We start from the raw sequence: 23988 nt of genomic DNA on the forward strand, positions 1-23988 counted from the left end.
ATTAGCACTTCAAAAATCTCATTCTACACTCCTCAAAAGTGTATTTTTTTTTCCAACTATAGAAAGTTTGAAGTGCTAAATGAGATTTTTGGAGTGCTAATAACAATTCCCCAAAAAAATTTTGAAATTGATAAGTTTTCTTAATGTGTAATTCATAATTCTATTCCTAGGTGTCATAATTTTATAATTTCTCCTTTCAGGCTTGTCTTTAATTTAGTAGGTTATTCATTCTAGTCTAATCATGTGTATTGAAAGAGCCCATCGCGAGAATCGGGGACAAAGGTAGGAGTTATTTTTTTTCTTTAAAAAGGAGACCAGCAAGTGGTTTCACCACTACAGTCCACTGCCGAGAAGACTCATAGAACCAGTTTAGCCTCTCGCTGGCCACCATTGTGTGATTCACTAAGGCCAGGAATTGAACTCAAGACATGCCGTGTGGATTACGTTCCTAGCTAGAATTCGTCCCAACCACTGGATCATCCTGTGATGGTTCAAAGGTAGGAGTTCGGAAGGGCAAAACAAAAGTATAAAAATATTAGGAAAACTAACGAAAAATCCTAAAAAATTTTAGTTGTAATGAAAATGACAAAATAAAAGTGTAAGTGAATAGTACAAAGAATGATTTTTTAAGATAAAAATGTCATTTTAGTTAAAAATAAACAATACCAGACGCGTTTCATTAAAATTCTCAAAAATATTTCCTTAACTAGTTGATTACTTTGTGAATTTGAAATTTTCTTTTTGGTGATAAAGTTTTATTGTTTTTTTATTCATATTCCACCTAAAGCTGGATTAGGATAAAACCCTTAACTGTTTACTGCAACACTGTGCGCATCAAGCACCACGTGACATGGACTGTAGCCTAGTAAGAGAGAGTCAAAGTCCAAGAGAGAGCTCTAGCGGCCGTTACGCATCTCTATTCTCTAATCTGCTGCCATGGTTTTGTTTCCTCATTAATCCATTTGTTAATTTGCTCTCTATTCTTTGCTCTGGAGATTTTAGTGTTCATGGATAATCTTCCTACCTGCTATTTCTGATCATTTGTAAGTTTCTCTATGTGAAATTCAATCACTTCTGCAATTTTTTTAGTGTGTGTTTTCACATATTTTAACGGAAACTACTCAATAGGTTTGAATTTTTTTAGAAACGATTGTTGTTGTATAATATATCCAAACCAATCTTGATCAGACAATGCCAATCGATTGCGTTACTTAATTTGATGGTAGAGATAAGTCTGGCGTTTAATTAAGAAGATTGACATTGGATTCTTATTTCTTAACTTTGAGTCTAGCTAGACTGAGGTAACAGTGTTTTTGGTTTATAAAAACATTTTGAATAACTGTCGGGAGAAGCATTCACTAAGCCTTCTATGTGCATTTTCATGAAGCACTAAGATATTTTCTTCGTACAATCTGCTTTTGACTACCTAAAAACTTAAAATGTTGGGTTGTAGAAATGCTTTCTAGAGTAACACTTGAATTTTTCTATAAAAATTCGACATATTTCTTGTAGAGTCACTTCTAGCACAAACATTTATGAGTATAATCATTCCTACATAAGTATTCTTAAAAAAAAACGTTTATGAGCAAAAATGCTTTATATGAAGGCACTCCTAGACTCGTCCTAAGTAAAGCGTTTTCGGATCTGCATTTTAAAATATTGTGTCAGGCATATAACATGTTTGTATTGGTATGGTACTAATGGTCTTATGGCCTAATTTATTTCATTGTGTTTTTGAATATTCGGTTCAGCGGTTGCAGAAGAATAACCAACTGAGAGGGCTATAAACATGGAATCTGAAGGTACGCCATATGCACCAAAGAACATCCTCATAACAGGAGCAGCAGGATTCATAGGCAGCCACGTGACCAATCGCCTAATAAAAAACTATCCCAGCTACAAAATCGTTGCTCTTGACAAGATAGACTACTGCTCTAGCTTCAAGAACCTCAGGCCTTGTCGTTCCTCCCCGAATTTCAAGTTTGTCAAGGGAGACATTGCCTGTGCTGATCTCATAAACCATCTCCTGATTGCCGATGAGATCGACACCATAATGCACTTCGCCGCACAAACCCACGTGGACAATTCGTTCGGAAACTCGTTCGAGTTCACCAACAACAATGTCTACGGCACTCACGTCCTCCTCGAAGCATGCAAGGTCACGCAGCGAGTGAAACGCTTCATTCATGTGAGTACTGATGAAGTTTATGGAGAGACGGATATGGAGACCAATATTGGAAACCCTGAGGCCTCTCAGCTCCTCCCTACAAACCCTTACTCAGCCACAAAAGCTGGGGCTGAAATGTTGGTCATGGCATACCACAGATCCTATGGATTGCCAACAATAACAACTAGAAGCAACAATGTGTACGGACCCCACCAGTATCCAGAAAAGCTTATCCCAAAATTTAGCCTTCTTGCAATGAAAGGTGAGAAATTACCAATCCATGGGAATGGATCAAATGTGAGAAGCTATTTGTATTGTGATGACGTGGCTGAGGCATTTGATGTGATACTTCACAAGGGAGTGATAGGACATGTTTACAACATTGGCACCAAAAAAGAGAGGTCAGTTTTGAACGTGGCAGAAGATATTTGCAAAATGATTGGTTTGAATTCAAAGGAAGCTATAACTTTTGTGCATGATAGGCCTTTCAATGACCAAAGGTACTTTTTGGATGATCAAAAATTGAAAAAGCTAGGGTGGGATGTGAGGACTAGTTGGGAGGAAGGGCTCAAGCTGACGACACAATGGTACACGAAGCACGCGGATTGGTGGGGTGATGTGTCTGCTGCACTTCACCCACACCCGAGTTTCGCAGTGATTAGCCGACCGAATGATGATTCTTGGTTCTTCGAATATGGGTTCACAAGGCTGTCGAGAACATGCAGTGAGGGTAGCAATAGTTCTGAATTGAAGTTTTTGATATATGGAAGGACTGGATGGATTGGAGGGTTCTTGGGGAAGCTTTGTAAGGGTGAAGGAATTGAATTTGAGTATGGGAAGGGACGACTTGAGGATAGGAAGTCTCTGCTGGAGGACATCACAAGAGTACAACCAACCCATGTGTTCAATGCTGCTGGAGTTACAGGTCGGCCGAACGTTGATTGGTGCGAATCTCACAAGGCGCTAACAATTCGGACTAATGTAGTTGGCACGCTTAATTTGGCTGATGTTTGCAAGGATCAAGGTCTGTTGATGATGAATTTTGCGACCGGATGCATTTTTGAGTATGACAAGGAGCATCCCCTAGGATCTGGTATTGGATTCAAGGAGGAGGACTACCCTAATTTCACCGGTTCCTTCTATTCGAAGACCAAAGCCATGGTAACACAATTTTCAACTTTTTTCGTTGATTTTTATTCAAAAAGTCATGGTATATATGCTACATTACCAAATGTTCAATTTATTTTTTTTAAAATCATGTGCACTTCTACTGGTTGTGGAGCCCTGTGGTGCAAGAAATTTAATACTGAAATTAGTCTTTAAATGTCAAATTATTTGCAGGTGGAGGAGCTGTTGAAGGAATATGACAATGTGTGCACCCTCAGAGTGAGAATGCCAATATCATCAGACCTCAGCAACCCTAGAAACTTCATCACAAAGATAGCACGCTACGACAAGGTTGTGAACATTCCCAACAGCATGACAGTCCTCGATGAGCTCCTACCGATCTCCATAGAGATGGCTCGGAGGAACTGCAGAGGAATATGGAACTTCACCAACCCAGGAGTCATATGCCACAACGAGATCCTAGAGATGTATAGGGATTACATTGATCCAAAGTTCAAGTGGCAAAATTTTGACCTAGAAGAACAGGCCAAGTTGATTGTCGCGCCAAGGAGCAACAATGAATTGGATGCTTCAAAGCTGAAGAAAGAGTTCCCCGAATTGCTTTCGATCAAAGACTCAATCATAAAATATGTCTTTGAGCCCATCAAGAAGAATTGAACAGCATTTGGTCGTGTTAGAGACGAGGTGTGTAGATTTCTTATATTTACTTTTTCATCTTCATATTTTTCTTTCATTTACTTGATAGAATTTTTCGTAAACGAGAGCCATAAACTATTAAATCTTTCAAGTTTACGAAGACAAGAGTTCAATTTAATTTGCTGTCTATTTTATATTTTAAAATTTTTATTATTATTAAGGGGAGGGGGCTTCGAAACTACCATAAACTATTAAGTCTTTCAAGTTTACAAAGCCAGGAGTTCGATTTAATTTGCTGTTTATTTTCTATTTAAATTTTTTTATTATTATTAAGGGGAGGGGGTACCGAAACTATTAATGTAATCAGTGTATTATTGTCACATCCCGGTTCAGACCTCCACCACATCTCGGGCTTCCACCACATTCGGGCTTGACTCTACCGTAGCACGATATTGTCCTATTTGGGCTCCGACCACGCCCTCACAATTTTGTTTCTGGGAACTCAAACGAGAACTTCCTAGTGAGTCACCCATCCTGGGAATGCTCTCGCCCCAAACTCGCTTAACTTCGAAGTTCCGATGGAACCAAAAGCCAATGAGTTCCCAAAGGACCTCATGCTAGATAGAGATGGGAATATACATATAAGGCTTACAAGATCCTCACCCCTGGGCAATGTGGGATGTTTCAATCCACCCCCTTAGGGGCCCAACGTCGTCGTCGGCACACTTCAGGCTAGGGATTGGCTCTAATACCAAATTGTTACATCCCGGCCTGGGCCCTCACCACATCCCGAGCTCGACTCCACCATAGCACGATATTGTCCGCTTTGGGCCCTGACCATGCCCTCATGGTTTTGTTTCTGGGAACTCACACGAGAACTTCCAGTGGGTCACCCATCATGCGAATGCTCTCGCCCGAAAATCACTTAACTTCGAAGTTCCGACGGAACCAGAAGCTAGTGAGTTCGTAAAAAAAAGGCCTTGTGTTAGGTAGAGATAGGAATATACATATAAGGCTTACATGATCTTCATCCCTAGGAGATGTGGGATGTTGGACCCACTGGGAAGTTCTCGTGTGAGTTCCCAGAAACAAAACCATGAGGGCGTGGTCAGGGCCCAAAGCGGACAATATCATGCTACGGCAGAATCGAGCCCACAATGTGGTGGGGGTCCAGACCGAGATGTGACAATTACATTGTGCAGAATCAGTGTATTGGGCATAATCAATGTATAACACTGGGCATAATCAGTATATTACATTGCGCAGAATCAATGTTTTACATTGTGCAAATCAGTTTATTACATGAATTTTTCTAACACCTTTCCTACTATTTGGGAATAATTAAAAAAAAAAAAAAAAGACTTAAGAAAGAGTAGAGCCCGGGGTGAGGCATGTTGGGGCCAACAACGATGTTGTGGCCAGTGTATATCTACTAACCATTGTAATCATTCATTGAGGAGAAGTTAATGAAGAAACCATTAATTAATTAAGTTTGCAACGTGGTTTCAAAGATGGTAATCGCCCACAAACTTAATTAAGCTAGAACCTCGAAGAATTTGGATTAAGCCAGTACTAAGAATTTGGAAAGTCGCACACAATCAAGTGTGGTTTTAGTTTAAACCGATTCATCTAACCATCGTAATTGGTTGATGAAAAACTTTTAAAATTCATTTTAAAATTCTAATTGAATATGTCCGTATTTGAAAATCTATTAATATCCTATCAAATCTTAATTTAACTACACCGTCCTAAAACTCACACTCTTCACCTCCACTCTCTCTCTCTCAAATCCTAAACGCCGTTTCTCTGCCGCAGTCTCTTCTTTTCCGCCGTCGTCTATACGCCAACACAACCACGACGTCATTTCAGCTTCCGATTTCATAGTATTTGCCGAGATTTTCACCGATCTTCGTGGGAAAGAAAGGAGATACTTCGCAAGAGAATTATTGAGGGAATATGACAATGTGGGCACCCTCTAAGTGAGAATGCCAATATCATCAGACCCTCAGCAACCCTAGAAACTCCGTCATGAAGATAGCACGCTACGATAAGGTTGTGAACATTCCCAACGGCATGACAGTGCTCGATGAGCTCCTACCGATCTCCATTGAGATGGCTCGGAGGAACTGCAGAGGAATATGGAATTTCACCAACCCAGGAGTCATAAGCCGCAACGAGACCCTAGAGATGTTCAGGGATTACATTGATCCAAAGTTCAAGTGGAAAGGAGCAACAATGAATTGGATGCTTCAAAGCTGAAGAAAGAGTTCCCCGAATTGCTTTCGATTAAAGATTCAGTCATAAAAATGTCTTTGATCGCAACAAGAAGACTTGAACCGCATTTGGTTGCGTTTGAGACTAGAGGTGTAGATTTCTTATATTTATTTGTTCATCTTCATATTTTTCTTTCATTTACTCGATATATTTTTTTCATATGCGAGAGCCATAGACTATTAAATCTTTCAAGTTTATGAAGAAAGGAGTTCAATTTAACTCGCTGTCTATTTTCTTATAGAACAATTGTTTGTCCATTTCACTTCAAACCGTTACCATTTCCCTCCTCTCTCAAACTAGCTACCCAAGATATAATATCTATCTTGAGTTATGCCCTCATGTGATTTGACTACATTTTTATGGGCGAATACACTTATTCTCTTTGTCCAAAAAAATTCCTACCTAGCAAATTAATGAAAACTGCACGTTTAGATATGCCCTGATGTGATTTAAGTACAGCACATATAATATTAGAAGGGAAAACCACTTATATATTATTGGTGGAGGACGGAGGCGTCCTAATTTCCTCTATTAATTAAGGGTGACACAAGGAAAAAAAAAGTCTTCAGGGCTGGATTTGTAGTATGGGTTGAGTGGTTCATTTGAGGCTCATGGGAATTTGGTACGCAATAGCAAGAAATAGAGAGAGTTTGGATGATAACCAAAAGAAAGAGAAATGAAGTTCCCAAATTGAAACCTTGCTCAGGACCACAAACACTGACAGTCGAAGATTGTGGAAAACCACCATCTTTGGAGAGATGGGGGCAGGCCACCATCTTTGGAGAGGTGGAGCAAAAATAGCCAGAAGGGAGGGGGACATGAGAGAGAGAGAGAGATGAGGAGAAAGGTGGGAGGAGAGAAGAGGTGGGGCTGCCGCCTAACCATCAGTCCTCTGGAGCTTTTTCTCTCTGGCTTTTTTGGATTTCATGCATTTGAGTGCTTTTAAATATGAGAAGCCATAAACTCCATTCTGGAAGTACTTATGTACTTAGTTTTTTTTAATTAATGTACATTTTAATCACATTCACTGAGGAACATGCCAATTTGATACGAGTTTGGTTCTTTTGGGGCTGGGGTTCAAAATATGGTTGTCCACTCCTTTCTTTTTACTTTTCATACTTCCTGCCTTTAGGCTGTGAGTTTAACTACTAATCTAATTTCAAAGCAGCATGTTAGACACTTGTAAGAAAGAAAGAAAAAAATTAATCTATCAAGCGCATATATACTCCTTTCATATAAATTTTTCTTGTATCAAACATAGGATAAAAATTTTACCCATTGTAAAAATACTATCAAATTTTGTTATATTATAAGTGTCATTTGTAATACGTTGGTTGCTTTTACACATTATTCTCTTTGTTTTCTAGAATCAGAACAAACCACTGTAATGACCACTAAGTGCGTTTCATTCTCAAATCCTACAATAATAAATTATCGAATTTTATGAGTGTTTGACACATTACATTCCATGTGTATATATTACAAATATTTCTTCCAATTATTCGAAGAGTCTAATTATTCCAAAAACAAAAGGAACAAAAGTTCATCAATCATCTTTGCGTCAATTGTCTATATAAAATTATGAAGTAATGAAAAATGACATCAACTCTCAAATCAACAAGAAGTTGGCTTTCCATTGTCTTTCAATATGTACAAGTGGCATGTATTTTACATATATTTGATCATGAACATTAGCTTTCTACAGCACCATGTGAAGCTCGGCATTAGAGAAAAGAAAGAATTGTACCAGGAGATAATGGATCGTGACAGAAGAGAAGACAACAAAATATTCCATCACCCAAACCAATTACCAACCATACAATAATACAGTGACAAAGCTGACTTGTTTAGGGGTTCCGAATGGCTGAACTCTCTTTTCAAGCACAAGTCTCTGCCCATGATATAAAAAATGAAATCATTTTACCAAATTCAATCTTCATTGGGATAGTGTTAAGTGAGCATATCTACTTTTTATACTATATCAAGGATGTCATTATGCACTCGAAAAACGTAAGATAGAAATTGAAGAGTGCTAATAACGAAATTAGGTATTAAATATCATTGTAATCAACTTAGTTACTTTTTTAAGTAGACTAAATTTTCTCCCTTGAGTGGACTAGGACTCAAAGGTTTGGTGCATAAGTGATTTTCTCTATTTCTTTTTTAGAAGGTATAAACAAACAATAGAGAGACTAACTACCCAATTTCTTTATAAATTAGTTAAAACCCAAATGTAAACACTTTTCCAATATCTCAAACAAATTCAAAGTTTTGTGTTAGGAATTGCTGATTAAATACGGTTTTCTACATGGGAGAAGTGACCTTCCTTCCATGCACATCAAATTTGTGACTCTCCTTATGATGTCAGGAGGTTTTCTGAGATAAAATGTCCATTTAGTATGAGAAGTTTGTAACTCAAAATAGTTAAAATCATTTATCCATGCCCTCGAGGTTCTAGGTTCAATTCTCTATTCCTAAATATCACTTGTATCAAAAATTCCACAACTAGGTCAAGAGAAATTTGATATTAATTAAGCTTGAGAAAGGAACCTTTTCATCATCATCACAAGATAAGTTTCAAACATGGGAGAAGCCACGTTGGCTCGAGCAATGTGCTCTTCCTTCTGCACTCAAGTTCAAATTTTTCTCAATTTTGGTTAAATTAGATTTAGATTTGAATAAAAACAAATCAATTATGTAAATAAAATCACACATGATAAACTTTATAGGCCCAATTTGGTCAAACACCAACATCACCGATATTGTTTCACCTTAACCACCTATTCTAGATGTTGGATTTTATCACAAAATGTCTCAGTGATATTAAGGGTGGGAATTCTCATATGTTAGTTGTATATTATTTTGTCATATGACCGATGTGGAATCATATTCTCCAACATGCCACCTCACGAGTGGCACCACATGGGGTTACAGGGGAAACAAATTCCCACATCAAGAATTGGTCAAGTCATTATATACCTGAGCTAATACAACTATTTGACAGTCCGATCATCATTCAGGGACTGGAGACAAAACAATTTTTCAAGAACATAATCATTCGATATCCTGAAGCTGGAGCTAGCACAATTTTTTGAAAGCTCAACTTAAGGAGGCAAATTCCATCCATGGACGTGCAAAAAGAACAATATGCTCTCATACCATGCTAAACTTTACAGCCCTAACATGGTCTACCCCCAACATCATCGATATTGTCAAAACTTAAGTACCTATTACTAGGTGTTAGATATTATCATAAAAAACTTCGGTAATATTAAACATGAAAATTATCATTTATTAATTATATATTATTTTATCATATGACTGATATGAAATCATATTCTCCATCCACACATGTATGCCTAACTGTACATAAAAAATTGTTGGTTTCTATTTTTTGTTGGTTAAATTCCAAGTCAATGCTTACAATTTACAGCAAAAAGTATAATTTACTCTCACCAAAATCAATCAGTGGCAATCTCGAAATTCAGAGAAAATATTTGGCGGGTTTCACCAAATCCTCACGTTAAAAACGAGCTCGCACACTCACTCGCACTCACTCTCACAAGTCAGAGATCCAGAGCACCTAGCCAACCAAATCCCAAAACTCCCACAATCGCCTTTGTCCTCTTCCTCCTTCCCCACAACCGCCTGACAATTTCCCAGAAATGGAATATTCCGGCGACGAGTACGACGTCATCGTAGTCGGAGCTGGCATCATGGGGAGCTCCACCGCCTACCAGACCGCCAAACGCGGCCAAAAAACCCTCCTCCTCGAGCAATTCGACTTCCTCCACCACCGCGGCTCCTCCCACGGCGAGTCCCGCACGATTCGCGCCACTTACCCGGAGGACTACTACACTCCGCTGGTCCTCGAGTCTTACAAGCTCTGGCAGCAAGCGGAATCCGAGATCGGCTACAATGTCTACTTCAAAGCCCACCAACTGGACATGGCTCCGGCGAACGACAAGGTTCTCCACGCCGTCGTCGAGAGCTGTCGGAAAAATTCTGTCGCGTTTAGGGTCATGAACAGGGACCAGCTGGATCAGGAGTTTTCGGGTCGGGTTATGATTCCGGAGGATTGGGTGGGTGTGGTGACAAAGCACGGCGGGGTTATTAAACCCACCAAGGCGGTGTCCATGTTTCAAACGCTCGCTTTGCAGAACGGCGCCGTTTTGAGGGATAACATGGAGGTGAAGGGTGTGGAGAGAGATAGGGTGAGAGGAGGGGTTTGGGTGTGCACAGCAAACGGGGAGAGGTTTTGGGGGAAGAAGTGTGTGGTGACGGTTGGCGCGTGGACGACAAAGTTAGTTAAAACGGTTGGTGGGGTCGAACTGCCGATACAGCCGCTGGAGACCACCGTGTGTTACTGGCGGATTAAGGAGGGGCACGAGGGTGGTTTTGCCATTGGAGGTGACTTCCCAACGTTTGCTAGCTACGGGAACCCTTACATTTATGGGACACCTTCTTTGGAGTATCCCGGTTTGATCAAGGTCGCCGTGCATGGCGGGTACCCGTGTGACCCGGATAAGAGGCCTTGGGGTCCCGGGAACCCGCTGGCTCCGTTGAAGGAGTGGATAGAGGGGAGGTTCTCTGGCGTAGTTGACTCCGGCGGGTTGGTGGCTACGCAGTTGTGCATGTACTCAATGACCCCGGATGAGGATTTTGTGATTGATTTCTTGGGTGGGGAGTTTGGGAAGGATGTGGTGGTGGGCGGGGGATTTTCGGGTCACGGGTTCAAGATGTCACCGGTGGTGGGGAGGATTTTGGCTGACCTTGCGCTTACTGGGGAGGCCCAAGGAGTGGAGCTAAAGCACTTTAGGATAGCAAGGTTTCAAGAGAATCCCAAAGGCAATGCCAAACACTTTCTGTAAATCTATGTAACAATCCTCTGCATGTTACCGTTCCTTTCTTGTCGTGATGCGTTATGGTTGCTCATGCAACAGCTGTTTGTGTTTTTTTGTGTTCAACAGAAATATTCCTGTGTTTTGTAAAAAGTAGAAAACTAATTTTCTTTTTGTTTGACCAGAGCGAATATTTATATTCCTGTGTTTTATATAAAGTAAAAAACTGATTTTCTTTTTGTTTGAGCATAGCGACGATGTTAACGGGTTAAACAATTAATTGTTAAAAAGAAGGAAAATTGGTGAGATTCAAAGTAGTATCATGGTACATAGGTATGATTAAAACCGATCAAAAAAATACCTAATTTTCGAAAGAGAGCATTTGTCTGAACTTTGACCCGATGAGAGGCTTGGTCTCTAAACCAAAAACCCGTGAGCATTGGTCCTTAAAACATTTCACATAATAGAACGATGGTCATTCTGCTTTTGACCTCATAGAATCATTGCTCCACATTATAAAAAATTCACGGACATATACTCACAAAATTTTAGTTCCACGACAAAAGTCCAATTGGGTCAAAAGTCCTGAAACCAATACGCCAATTTCTCTTCTAGAACTATGAAGTAGTCGAAATTCTAGAAAATTAAAGAACAAAAACAGTAATACATGCCCGAAAACTTTTACATTACACGATGATATCGTCATCACAAAGAAAGTAATAGGTTGGAGCTTTTGGTTACACAGCTAAATTCCCTCTAGTTTATGTAGGGAAGTAATAACAGCAGCTAGGATGTACAACCTTTGGTTGGGTACTGAGTAAACAAATGAACTATGTTTGTTTCCCTAACATCAAACTTTCTTTTCTTATTAGATGCAACCAAGCTTCTGGGATTCATTGACGTAAAAACTGCCAATCTGCGTCGCTCGGTTGCGGTGGAAAATAATAAATCGATCTAACCGCATCTAGGAAGAAGAAAAAATAGTAGATTTAAGCTTCCAACTTAATACCCAATCAAGCATAACCACCGTCAGGACACGGGACTCCAAGCCCTTCAAAATGTGAACCTGCAATGCAACACAAGTCAAATGTCTCGCATAAGTTTTGAGCTTCATAAATGTATTCAAACCAGAATTTCCCCAACCAAAAGACGTATAAAAAGAAACAGAGCAGTGACTTTCACGCTCCCGTTTTCTCCTTCTACACTCTATTCCTTACTTATGTCTCGTGATTCTCTTTTACTGTATTCAATCCAAAGACTAGGAAAAGGGAAGAGTGCAAGGGGAGAAAAGAGGAGTGCCAACATTGGAACCCAAAAAGAGCAACTAACGAAGAATATCCATAAAAGCAGTAAAACCGATATGCAACACCACCTGACAAGAGAATCTCTAACCACTTCTGGCTTTTCAGATTGCAAAAGTAGCAAGAAGCGCATGCAATACAGCCCAATATAATATAATGCCAAGCCGTAAAACAGGTTTCCGCATTAGAGCCCGATCACAAGACATCCTGAATGGTTGTGTACAAGATGATTTAGTTATCACAAGATCTAGGTAAGTTTCAAATTGAAATATTACTAAGAAAAGAAAATAAGGACTGGACATGCTTACCAAAGGCCATCGACCATGTCACTCACGGGTCTGGTAAATCTCGGAACAATTCTTGAAGTCGTGAGTGACTTGAAACCATGAACTACAGTCGAAGAAACAAACAAATGTTAAACCAGTAAGAAATGCCTTCAGTGACTTATCTGACTTGGTATTGAACGGGAAAGACCAGAAAAAGATGGCAGCAATTATATCAGCGTAGGATTACCTTTATCATCCTCTTCATCTTCCAACCTACCACTATTCCCAGAATCCATATCTATGGCAATCGCAACTTGGTCATTATTGCCTTTGCGCAAACTGCGGACTTGAGGTGCAACGGAGGTCCCAGCTACTGCCCAGTTGTTTTTCTATCAAAAATCCACAAAATAAAGTCATTAGTGACATTACAATAGTCTGAAGGAGGCCTCTAAAATGTGACTTTGTAAATAAATAACATATAAAAATCTCACCGCAGGCTCAACCTCAACAATTTCAGAGGTGCTGCTAGTTCCCCGGCCAGAATCTCCCACACCGTCAAGCAAATTTAGCCGTGATTCCTTCTCATGTAAAGACTTCTCAAGAGTTTCTCCTTTGCGCGTTAATTCTTCTACCTTACTCCTTTCTACTTGCAACAGAGTATCCTTACTTTCAGCCACAGCTCGTAGATCCCCCAATTCTTGAATTACAAAATCAATCTTTTTCTTTAATATTTCCTTGTGGTCAGAAACTTGATCATTGTTCTGATCCCCATTGTGCATCCCAAACCAAGCAATATTCGTATCAAACCATGTTAGTAACTCATGGATCTCTTCCGAATTTCTCTTGTTGCTGGTTTGTGATGCAACAAGAACATCATTCGTGCACCTAGTGACCTCTTGCCTTAAGAAGGATATCTCATCATCCCGTTCTTGCAACTGTGATTGGAGCTTTTCCACCTCAGCAAGGAGGCTTGCAGATAGATGATGTAGCTCATCAAACTTACTGACAGTGATGGAAAGCTTTTTCATAACCTTCCCGCGGGAAGTGTCAAGGTTCTCCAAATCTAGGTTCTTTTGTTCCACAACCTTTTCCAGTTCCTTAATCCTGGAAGTGTGACCTTGCATCTGCACCTCCTCATCATCAAGTGCTTGCATTAGGTCCTCAATCTCTGCAATCACAAGCAATTTTGATAATTGGTGCCAAAATAACCATTTTAAATTTCACTTACAGAAAAAAATAATTATTTGAAAATGTGTTAAATTCAACAGCAGTAACTGAAACTATAGTAGATTCAATAACTGACCTTGATCTTTAGCAGCAATCACATCAGTCAGTGATCTGACCCTCTCTTGTAACTCGGTAGAAGTAGCACAGCCATCTTCTAACTCATTCACTCTCTGCTCCAATAAGTTACGTTCGCCCTTCATCACTTCCACCCGTTTCTCCCAATCATGCACCAAAGATTTTGAAGATTGAAGCTCCGTTGAATAACTCGTTGCAGCTGCTTCAGCTTGCTTGATTTGACTTACAAGCTCCATGCAAATCCTCTCCTTTTGAATGTCCTTCTCCTGAAGCTCTTTCTGCAACTTTGAAATGGTAATCTTCAACTCCTTTTGGCCACCTTCCACAATTTCAGTTGTCAGAGAACCAAAATCACTCACAGTTGACAACAGCGTGTCTGTCATACTCCTGACACGTTCCTCAGAGCGAAACTGATCTTCTCCACTAAATGAAAGTCCATCCTCAGAAAGTTCTGCTAGCTTCAATAGCATCCCTTGTTCTCCAGCAGACCAACCATTTCCAACCAATTCAGCTTTTCTTCTACCCATTTCCATAACTGATTTAGTGCATGCTTCAAAAAGCAAGGCAATATTTCTGCGCAAAAGAAGAAGCTCATTGTCCTTTTCCTTTTCAACCACTTCCATATGCAACAAGTCTCTCTTCAAGGCTTCAAATGACTCATTTTTGGAAGTTAATTCTCCACGAACAATTGCCATTGATTTAGATATACTGCTAGCCTTTTCATGTAATGAAATTGAGTGTTCATCTAATTTTTCTTTAAGCAAACCAATCTCGATCTCCAGTTCTTGCAGATAATGCCTTACATAAGTAAAGATTTCAATTATAAAATTGTCATCATATTGGCCATGCATGTTGGAGTCTGACCAAGAATTCGTCGAAATAAAGTTCTCCTGAACAGGGAAGCCAAAATTAACAGATGAGAAAATAATGAACGACATGATACTAAATTAAAATACTAAGAGTGAAGAGTGCTTCACATCAAATTTAAAGACTATAATTGCCATACAAAATATAACAGTAAAATTATAAACAATTATGATACAAGAATAATAGTCCTTAGTGATGATGAAATAACAGTAAAGGTAATGATAAGATTATTACTATAATCCAAAGTGGCGTGACTGTATTTATTTCTTCATTCTTAATCCCACATACTGTACCATGAGTCCGAATTACTTTTAGCGAAGCTAATGCCATGCCATCTGTCACATCGCTTTCTAACCAATAAGTTGGAATTTATAAATAACGCACAGACCTATAAAATAAATAGACCAGAGAGAAATACATATACATGAAATCAATTCTTCAATAATCATTTCTAACTTAAGGGGCTTCATTTCTATTTCTAACCAGCTCACTGCAGTCAACAAAGCATACATTTTTCAAACAAAACCATTGCACTCGTTTGACTTTAAATGAAGTTTATTTGAATTTTCAGGCGCAGGGAAGGTACAACAGAGTTGAAACAAAGGCATACAAAATAAAAGACCGATAATTGCTAGAAAACGGCCTTTGACAAGCCATATAGAATGATAAGAATATTTACTGGAACAAATTATCAAGCGTGCACATAAAAAAAAGTACCTTGTCTGATTTACTCGTGATGAATCCATCGCTTGTAGTGAAAAGGGGCACATCAACCACATCAGCAGCACTGCTTGATTTGAGGCAGGAACCAATACCAGACTCCAGGTTTTGCAAAAATACAAAGTCCTGGTGAAAAACACCAGCCAATAAACTACTAACATCATGAAACCCCTTCCTGAGTTGATCTACACCAGACTTCAGTCCTGAAAATTCAGAAAATTGGTGTTTTCTTTCATCAGAGTGAGCAGTAGAAACCATTTCAAGACGTGCAAGAGCTTCGAGTTTGGCGGCCTCTGCAAGATCCCTTTCCTTGGACAGTATAGCAAGTTCACTCGCAGATTTTGCTAGCTCTTCCTGGAGACCATCATTTCTCTCTTGAACCTCATTCAGTTCTGCAAGGAGTAGCTCTGCTGCTCTTTTGGATTTCCTAGCTTCTTGTTCTGAAGAAGCCATATTCGCACGCAAATCACAGCACATTTTCCCAATCTGTTCTAACTTCAAAACTGGATCACCAGAATTAGCATCCTCTGCAACATCAATGTTTCCTAGAATATTTATGATTAAGCTCAAAGTATTTCCTTTCTCCTGCAAATTGTTCTCAGTTTCTTTCAAACAATTCCGCAAGAATAAACTCTCAGACTGTAGGGCTTCTACCCTCCCTGGATAAGCGGACAAATCCCTGAACTTTTGTTCATATTCTGCAAGTTTACCTTCGCCTATCTTGATCTCAGATCTCAAGCGTTCCACCTCAGAATTGATCTCATCAATATTTTGTTTCAGACTGTCACGCTGTTGCACCAATTGCTTTCCTTTTCTGACTGCAACACTTAACTTCTCTCTAACAGAAGCTGACTTATGCTCCTCCTGATTAAGAAGCCCTTGCAACTCATTCACTTTTTTATCCAGCACTTCTAACTCACAAGCCAAAGACCGTTGCTTCTCCACATATCCATCTCTCTCCTCCTTCACATCAAAAATTTCACGTTGAACCTCCTCCAACTCTTTCTTCAAAGCAACTATATCTGATTCAGCAATATCAGGTGTACTTATGCTTCTCGCTTCAACAACCATTGCTTCACAAATTTCAGTACCATCAGCTGCAACCCCAAACACTGGTTTCTCGGAGGAAAGAGTTGCATAATTCTCTAAAAGCTTATTCAGTAACCCTTCCAAGCACTCAATGCTTCTTTCACCACAATACTCTGACTTTGTTCCAGAATCCTGCAATGCATCAGTAACCAGACCCTGCAACCTTCTTATATCATCTTCTATGCTGAGAATTTGCTTCTCATTCCCTCGCAGCTTGGCTACATTCTCCTGCAAATCAGAAACTTCCTCCTGCAGTTTTTCATTCTCAAGCTCAAACTCAGCTGCCTTTGCTGAAAGTTTATCATGATCATTGCTCAGAAGCTCCAATCTTTGAGAAAGATTATTTCTCTCATCAATAAATGTCTGGAGGTCTTCCTCAAGGTCAGACGTCCTCCTTCTTGAGTCTTCCAAATCAGCAGTTAGCGATGCACAATGGCTCTCAAGGTTAACAATCTTCTGCTGGAGAGACACATTCTCACCCTGCACCTCCGAAAGTTCTTTTCTTAACCACTCAATCCTATCCTCAGGTTCCATGGACCGCAGATGCGATGGCATATCAATCCTGTCTAAAAGTTCCTCCCATCTCTGGACTAAGTTGTTCCTTTCCATTAAAGATTGCTCCAACATTTCATTCTGTTCGGCCAACCCGTAGTACTTACTTTGAAGTTCATCATATTTTCTTTTGAAATCATCACTGGAATCTGAACTTGGCTGTACATCATCTTTCCAGGAATCCATAACAACAAAACCAGCATCAGAATATGAACCTCCTCCAGCAGAACTCTTCTGATCTGAATCTGTCAGAGGAAAACTGTTTCTAGGAGCTGACCTAGCCAGCCAATCGATTTTTTCAATAATATCTCTCGAATGAAAATGCTCTGGCAGATCAAGGTCTTCTAAAATCTCTTCTATTCTCTGAAGGACAGAGTCTTTGAGAAGGAATGATTCTCTTAATGCAGTAGCAGAATTGCGAATGTATGAAAGCTCAGATTCCAGAGCTTCCACACGCTCACCAGCTTCTGAATATGCCTTGAGCTTTGTTTCAACCTCAAGAAGCCTGGAATCTTTGAATTGCAGCTCCTGTAAGAATCTTTCCAGTTCACTAGATTTCTCTGTAAGGGACTGCTTGAGACCATCTCGCTGAACAATCAAGCCTTTCCCCTTGGAGACAGCAATGCTAAGCTTCTCTCTCAGGGAAGACACCCGTTGCTCTGATTGTTCAAGTTCATTTAGTTTCTCTTGTAACTCAGAACGGGCAACAAGAAGGGCTTCCTCAACCTGACGTAAACTTTCCCTGAGAACAATGGTTTCGCTTTCAAGCTGGAAACACGAGGCATTTAACTGCTGTATTTCTTCCTGCATTGAAGTAGATTCCATCACCTTAGATTGAAAACCTTCTTTAGATAAGCCTACCTGCGCATCAGCCTCCTTGAACTTCTGAACAAGACACGATACCAATGATTCCAAGTGTGAAGCAAGCATTTTATCTTCTTGAAACTCAGCATGTTCCACTTCTAGAACACCTTCAATATCTTCTATTAACTTCTGAATAGCACTTGAATCCAGGCGTCTTTGTCTCAGTTCCTCAAATTCTTCTGTTCTAACCATCAACTCTGAATTTAGCTTCTTGTTAACAGATTGGAGTTGCAGTCCCTCTCTCAGAAAATTCTCCAGCTGTTCTATGATGGTTTCATAAATACTGTAATCCAGAGGATCAGGAAGCTTTTCATTTTCCAGGTTCATCTCACTTTCATCTATAGACCCATGCAAAACTCTAAGAAGTTTTCTAAGGTTGCCATACAACTTGTGCAGCAATTGACTAGCCAATTCATTCTTTACATGGAGATCGTCACATTTCTCATTCACTTCTTTGTGTAAAATACATATAGCATCACGGTCTGTTTGAGAACTTTTAAGTTTCTCCGTCAGATCTTTAATAACAGTGATGGCATCATAAACAGAAGCAACGAAATGGCTTGTATCCAAACAATAATGAGACACTGGTGTAGTTGTGGTGAAACTCCCAATAGACTCACCAAGCTTTCCAATCGCTTCAACAACCGGAGCGAGAGTGGAATCCCAATGCTGCTCAAGTATCAAGACCCTCTCTTCCGCTTCCTTGTGAAAATTTTCTAATTGATCAGAGATCTGAGATACTGTGTCATTTGAACTCAGATGTAAATCATGCAATCGACTCTGCAATTGATTAATTCTTGATTCATACTTATGTAGCTTTCTTCCAACTTCCATGTTTTCTGCTTCGAGATTAGTAACTTGTAGTCTTAAAGACTCACAGAGAACTACAAGCTCACTGTTCCTTGTTTCAACGCTGGCCCTATGCTGTTCTAAAGCTTCATATAGGACACCAAGCTCAATGTTGGTTGCTTCCAGTTTCTTGCTATGTTCCTCCAAGTCTTCATACTGATCTTTAAGCTCCCCGAATGTAGCATTAGCAGTTTTCCTACCATCTCGCTCCTCCTTGAACAGTTTACTGGCATTTGCAGCATCCAGGAGCAACTGCTCAAATAATGCTCTCAAGTTTCCAGTTTGCTCTCTTACTGATGCAATTGAATCTGCCGGAGATTGATTGTCAGTTAGCCCTCTTTCCTCCCCATCATGTTCATCAAGGTGCGCCTTTGACTCGAAGGCTTGAATCAGTTTTAAGACTGGAGGAGCGGAGACTTTATCACCTGACCTGTTCAACAATTCTGAACGAGAGCAGATGCCTTCAATCTCCTGTACAAGTTTATTCAACATTTTCTCTGCCTCTTCCACATGTCCCTTTAGTGCTACAAACCCAAAGGAATCATCAAAAACTTCCCTCCCAAGATTCAGAACTGGTGAACCTCCTCCACTGCCATCAGATGAAGGTTTTTCCACCATAATAAAGGAGCCTTCACTATCTTGGTGATATTTTTCATTTTCAGTTTCAATTTCATGACTTCTACCCCGCACTTCTGAAAGTTCAACTTGATCCCCACCTTCACCAGCTTGGGATGCAATTTTGATTCCACTGTTATCAACCTCTCTTATCTTAGCTTTAAGTATGTCCAGACTGCTAGTAAGAAAGTTATTTTCTTCAGAGAGTTTTTCAAGGCGTGTTGTCGTTTCTTTTAAATCAACCTCCAACCTCTTATGTTCTTCGTGTTTGGCAGATAACCGCTCTTGAAGAACAAGAATTTCCGAAGAAAGTTTCTCAATCTCGTGGGCAGAATAATCCTTCTCCTCCTCGAGCTTCTCTCTCTCCCCTGTAACCAAAGCAAGGCTTCCATTCAATTTTTTATTATCTACCTGCAAATCCAGTATTAAATTCTTACTGGCAGCCAATTCTATTGCAAGTTTCTCATTCTCAGAGAAAATATACTTTGTCTCTTCCTCAAGCTTATTTCTCTCCTCTGTAACCAAAGAAAGGCTTCTATTCAAGTTGCCATTTTCTACCTGCAAAGCCAATACTGTGTTCTTACTCTCCGCCACTTCTATAGAAAGTTTGTCATTCTCAGAGTATAGATGCTCCTTCTCCTCCGCAAGCTTCTTTCTCTCTTCTGTTACTGAACCCAGACTCCCACTTAAGCTGGAAATTTGATCCTGTAGAGCTTCTACAGAACTTTTTCCATCAACTAACTCTGCTGAAAGCTTCTCCTTCTCATGAAGATAAAGATCATTTTGCTCGACAAGTTTCTTTCTATCTTCATCCCACAAAGCAATACTCCCATTTAATTTCTCATTCTCCACCTGTAAAGCTGCCACCAAAGACTTGCAGTCAGCTAACTCAGCTGACAGGCTCAACAAATCCTGCTGTGACCTTTCCAGGCTACTATGCGACTCAATTGCTCTAGCAGAAAATTCTTCAACCTCTGCCTTTGCCATTTGAAGTCGGCCTTGGAACTCCTCCTTCCCACTAACAACAGCCTGGAGTTCACATCTGCACTCTGAAAGCTCTTCAGCAAGGCATTGGTTCTTCTCACGAACTTCTTGTAGTGAAGCACGAAGAAGAGATGTTTCATCGAGTAACTGATCGTGTTGGCAATCAAACTCCACTTGCATCTCAGACTGCTGCACAAGCTGCAAGTCACTGATATCTTTTGTCAAATGTGTGAGAACCAATTCTTCTTTAAGTCGCTCAAACATTTCAGGAAATACATGTTCTGGCACAATCAAATCAGTAGTCCCCTGAAATGCATTAGAAACTGATTCAATTGACTTCATAAGAACCCGGAACTCTTCTTCGCTGAGCCTCCTAACTACTTCTGTGAGCTGTGAGAGACTGATTGAGCTGACATCTGCAATAGGAGATGCAGTCCATTCTTTATCTGGAATCACCATATTGGCTTCTGGAGGCCTTTGAAGTCCTTTTTTCTGATGATGATCCTCCGAAAGAGCCCCATGTTCTTCCCCACCTGGAACATCTTCTGTTTCCTGGCGGTTTTCCATAGCAGCACTAACAACCAAAGATCTATCTGCCTCACGTAGAGCAAACTCAGACACTGAGAGTCCACCAGACATGGTTGCACCAGTTGACAGAGATGCTTCATCTGCCTTGCCAGTCTGGTCATCTATGGAGGACTCGAGATCTGGGAAAGTTTCAGCAGTTCTATCAATCTCAGACAGAGCTACACTTTTATCTCCGGCAAGTTCCACTTCTCTATCAGATGCTTCATACAGTGTATCAGTTTGCTTGTCTAAGGAAGGTGCTTGCCCAGAGAAACTTTCAAAAGTTCTATCAAGCTCAGATGAAGAAATCCTGTCATCTCCTTTAAGCTCCATATCTGCTTCTTGACTACGATTACAAGTTTTTGCATCCAGACTCTTAGCTTCCTGCATTGCCCCTACCCAGTAACAAATGAGATTCTAATTATAAGTCAAACCCATCATTTTTCCTAACCTGCCCAATTAATTTCCCAAAGAATCCCAAAATAATCTATAATAGAAACTTAGAAAGTTAAATAACAAGAGGAGAAGAGCACAACCTACATCTGTTACCTGATCTTCCCTCTCCTGCACCAATGATGTATTAATATTCTGTGAGGGCGGCAAAGATTCCTCATCTCTACCCTTTGTTTGATCACTATCATCAACTGAAGTAGGTTGTGCTAACACATCAACCGATATAGACATATTGGCATCTTTGGCTAGCACTCTGGAATCCATGACATGTGAAGAGTCCAATGAACTAACTCTTGCCACCTCAGCATCAGTGCCCCCAGTACTCTCCCCCACGTTCATGGTTGAAAAGTTAACATCACGCTTACTGAATCCCACCTCCTGTGATGCTGACTCAGCATTTTGGTAAATCAAAGTTTCAACTGCGTTTCTCTCATGTGTAATGGGAACCGCCGAGGGAGCAGCAGCATTAATGTCAGAAGCTGTAGAAATTTCCCCGGAATGTGACCCTGATGAGTTAATGTTTTCCAGATTAGCATCTCCACGAGACTCAGTTTCTCCTTCAGGGGTCTGAGGCACCGCCGTAGGTTTAGTTGCACTAGAGACTACATCAGCATCAGCTTCATGCTTCTCTGATTTATCAGACGTCTTTGTGGATTTTCCACTTCCACTGCCTTTACCATCTTTTTTCTGGCGAAATTGTTGAAGCTGCCGGCAAAGATACAAGACTATATATTATAATCCGACAACTCATTTGCATTCTCTGATTTATTACGAAGACAGTGAAGAAACAAAACAGAAAATAGAGCAGGAAACCTATAGGCACCTACTGTACAAAAAAGTTTTTCTAGTGAAAGGATACAGCTCGGACAAGTTCATTTTATCAGGAATCGAAAATTAGGGCATGAAATACATTAAATAAGCCAAAAACCCTAACGCTTTAGTTGCTGACAAAACAACCAAGAGCTCTGTGTACCTTTTTTCGTCCAGCTGCGAGCAGATCGGTACGGCTCTTGTTCTTGTCCATCCGATTCCGATCCACTCCGTTCTTGCTCCCCACTGTGAGTCCACGCCAATCACCGCGGCAACGTCTCACTCACCATTTAATCCTCCCTATCAACAGCACCACACCATTACATTAAATTACATTGAATAAATACTCGTTTTGTTCGCTGAAAAATAACCGAAAAAATTCAAGCTAAAAACTCAAGTTTTATGCTGAATTCAGGCAAAAGAGGACCGCGCAAACACGAGTTCCAATTACACTACGTTCAATTTCTATTACAACGACATTCTCGTTCAATTTTCCTTTCTCAGCAACCAAACAGGATCCATAGCACATCAAAATCGGATTCGAAAAGATCCAGAACCTAATTCACTCACTACAAAACCAAAAACAAGAAAAAAGAAACGACGCAAACAGTACGATTCATGCATCATACAAACGAGATCGATTGAAAAACTAAGAGGAAGAAATCGCACCTGGATTTCGCGGCAGCTGGATCTGCAAGGCCGTCGCGGTTGATACGATTGTTTCGATGGTTGCGAATGGAGGTTTGCTCTTCAATGACGTCGTCTCGGTTTTTCTTCGTATCGGCGTCACTGTGTGTGTATGGGTTGGTCCCCTTGTCCCTTGGATCTAAAGTTTTAACGCAACCTTCGTTTTGCACTGTGTGTTGCCCTGTTTGATTTGCCTGCGTACATTGAAATGTTGATTGGGAAGAGAAAACAAAACGTCGCTGTTTTGGTGGTTGGTTGGACTTGGGGCAACCGTTTCTTCTTTGCTAGAAAGCCCAATACGCGCCTTTTGAGGGCCCTTGTAAGATTTAATGGACCTCCATCTTGCTAAATGTTTTCAGCCCATTGAGCTCATCAAGAAAAATTATTTTTTCTGAGATACAACGATATTGGGGGGATTTTCTGATAAAATTGAGATATTGGTGGGATTTTCCAATAAAATTGGAACGATATTGGGAGGATTTGAGCTAATTACGTAATTATATAAATCGTCATTCATAAGAGTTAAACTTAAGATTTATCACCTACAAGTATAGAGAGAAATATCACTAGATTGTATTGCTAATGACAAACATACGCATTGAGAAAAGCTAACTTTTACATAATTTTAATCAGTTTTGATCTCATTTATTGGCATAGTTGTTTGTTTCATGGAGTATAATCATCACTTAAAAGCTTATTCCTTGTGTTTCTAATTTCATATTGGTTAGTGCTTAATTTTAGGCTCCAAATATTAATTTCCATATAACTGTGGATGGTGGCGATATTTGTCAAAATCACATATCAACGCCAACCATGAGTGAATGGGGTTGATTGGGGGAGAGTGGTTGAACCCATGATGAACTACCTACATATCCCTAGGAAGGAGAACCAAATCATGGGAGTAGTTTTAGAGAATGAGTGGTGGTGTGGTATGTGCTTCATCGTGAATCATCCTTGGCGAATAGCCTACGACGGGGCGTTTAGAAGAGATGATTGTCCACGAATATGTCTACGCG

At 40.1% G+C, this 23988-nt stretch overlaps 3 protein-coding genes across 8 annotated transcripts; 2 read left to right on the forward strand and 1 right to left on the reverse strand.

Annotated features, from left to right (window-relative positions):
• Window positions 1-1613: 1613 nt before the first annotated feature.
• On the forward strand, window positions 1614-4087 carry LOC103953593 (trifunctional UDP-glucose 4,6-dehydratase/UDP-4-keto-6-deoxy-D-glucose 3,5-epimerase/UDP-4-keto-L-rhamnose-reductase RHM1-like). Its single transcript, XM_009365353.3, has 2 exons — window positions 1614-3328; window positions 3509-4087. The coding sequence occupies exons 1-2, from the start codon at window positions 1790-1792 to the stop codon at window positions 3950-3952; spliced, it is 1983 nt and encodes a 660-aa protein (XP_009363628.2). The 5' UTR covers window positions 1614-1789; the 3' UTR covers window positions 3953-4087.
• A 5659-nt stretch (window positions 4088-9746) lies between these two features.
• LOC103957534 (probable sarcosine oxidase) lies at window positions 9747-11230 on the forward strand. The gene has a single exon (XM_009369713.3). It carries the CDS (start codon window positions 9871-9873, stop codon window positions 11074-11076), a length of 1206 nt encoding a protein of 401 aa, XP_009367988.2. The 5' UTR covers window positions 9747-9870; the 3' UTR covers window positions 11077-11230.
• Window positions 11231-11714: 484 nt separating this feature from the next.
• LOC103953657 (trans-Golgi network-localized SYP41-interacting protein 1) lies at window positions 11715-23160 on the reverse strand. Of its 6 annotated transcripts, none has more exons than XM_048582128.1 (10): window positions 22955-23160; window positions 22449-22585; window positions 21572-22180; window positions 15500-21406; window positions 13917-14805; window positions 13105-13781; window positions 12861-13002; window positions 12656-12737; window positions 12419-12554; window positions 11715-12112 (listed from the first exon to the last, which is right to left on the reverse strand). In XM_048582128.1, the coding sequence occupies exons 2-9, from the start codon at window positions 22497-22499 to the stop codon at window positions 12452-12454; spliced, it is 8460 nt and encodes a 2819-aa protein (XP_048438085.1). In that variant the 5' UTR covers window positions 22500-22585; window positions 22955-23160; the 3' UTR covers window positions 11715-12112; window positions 12419-12451. The 6 variants fall into 6 exon arrangements, with proteins under 6 accessions (XP_048438085.1, XP_048438083.1, XP_048438080.1 ...); XM_048582126.1 differs by having other exon boundaries at window positions 21563-22180; XM_048582123.1 differs by having other exon boundaries at window positions 15500-21417; window positions 21559-22180.
• Window positions 23161-23988: the final 828 nt, after the last annotated feature.

Source organism: the organism of the source record quoted next, unplaced genomic scaffold (assembly GCF_019419815.1).
Source record: "Pyrus x bretschneideri cultivar Hongxiangsu unplaced genomic scaffold, Pyrus_bretschneideri_v1 Contig1, whole genome shotgun sequence".
NCBI classification, from domain to species: domain Eukaryota; kingdom Viridiplantae; phylum Streptophyta; class Magnoliopsida; order Rosales; family Rosaceae; genus Pyrus; species Pyrus x bretschneideri.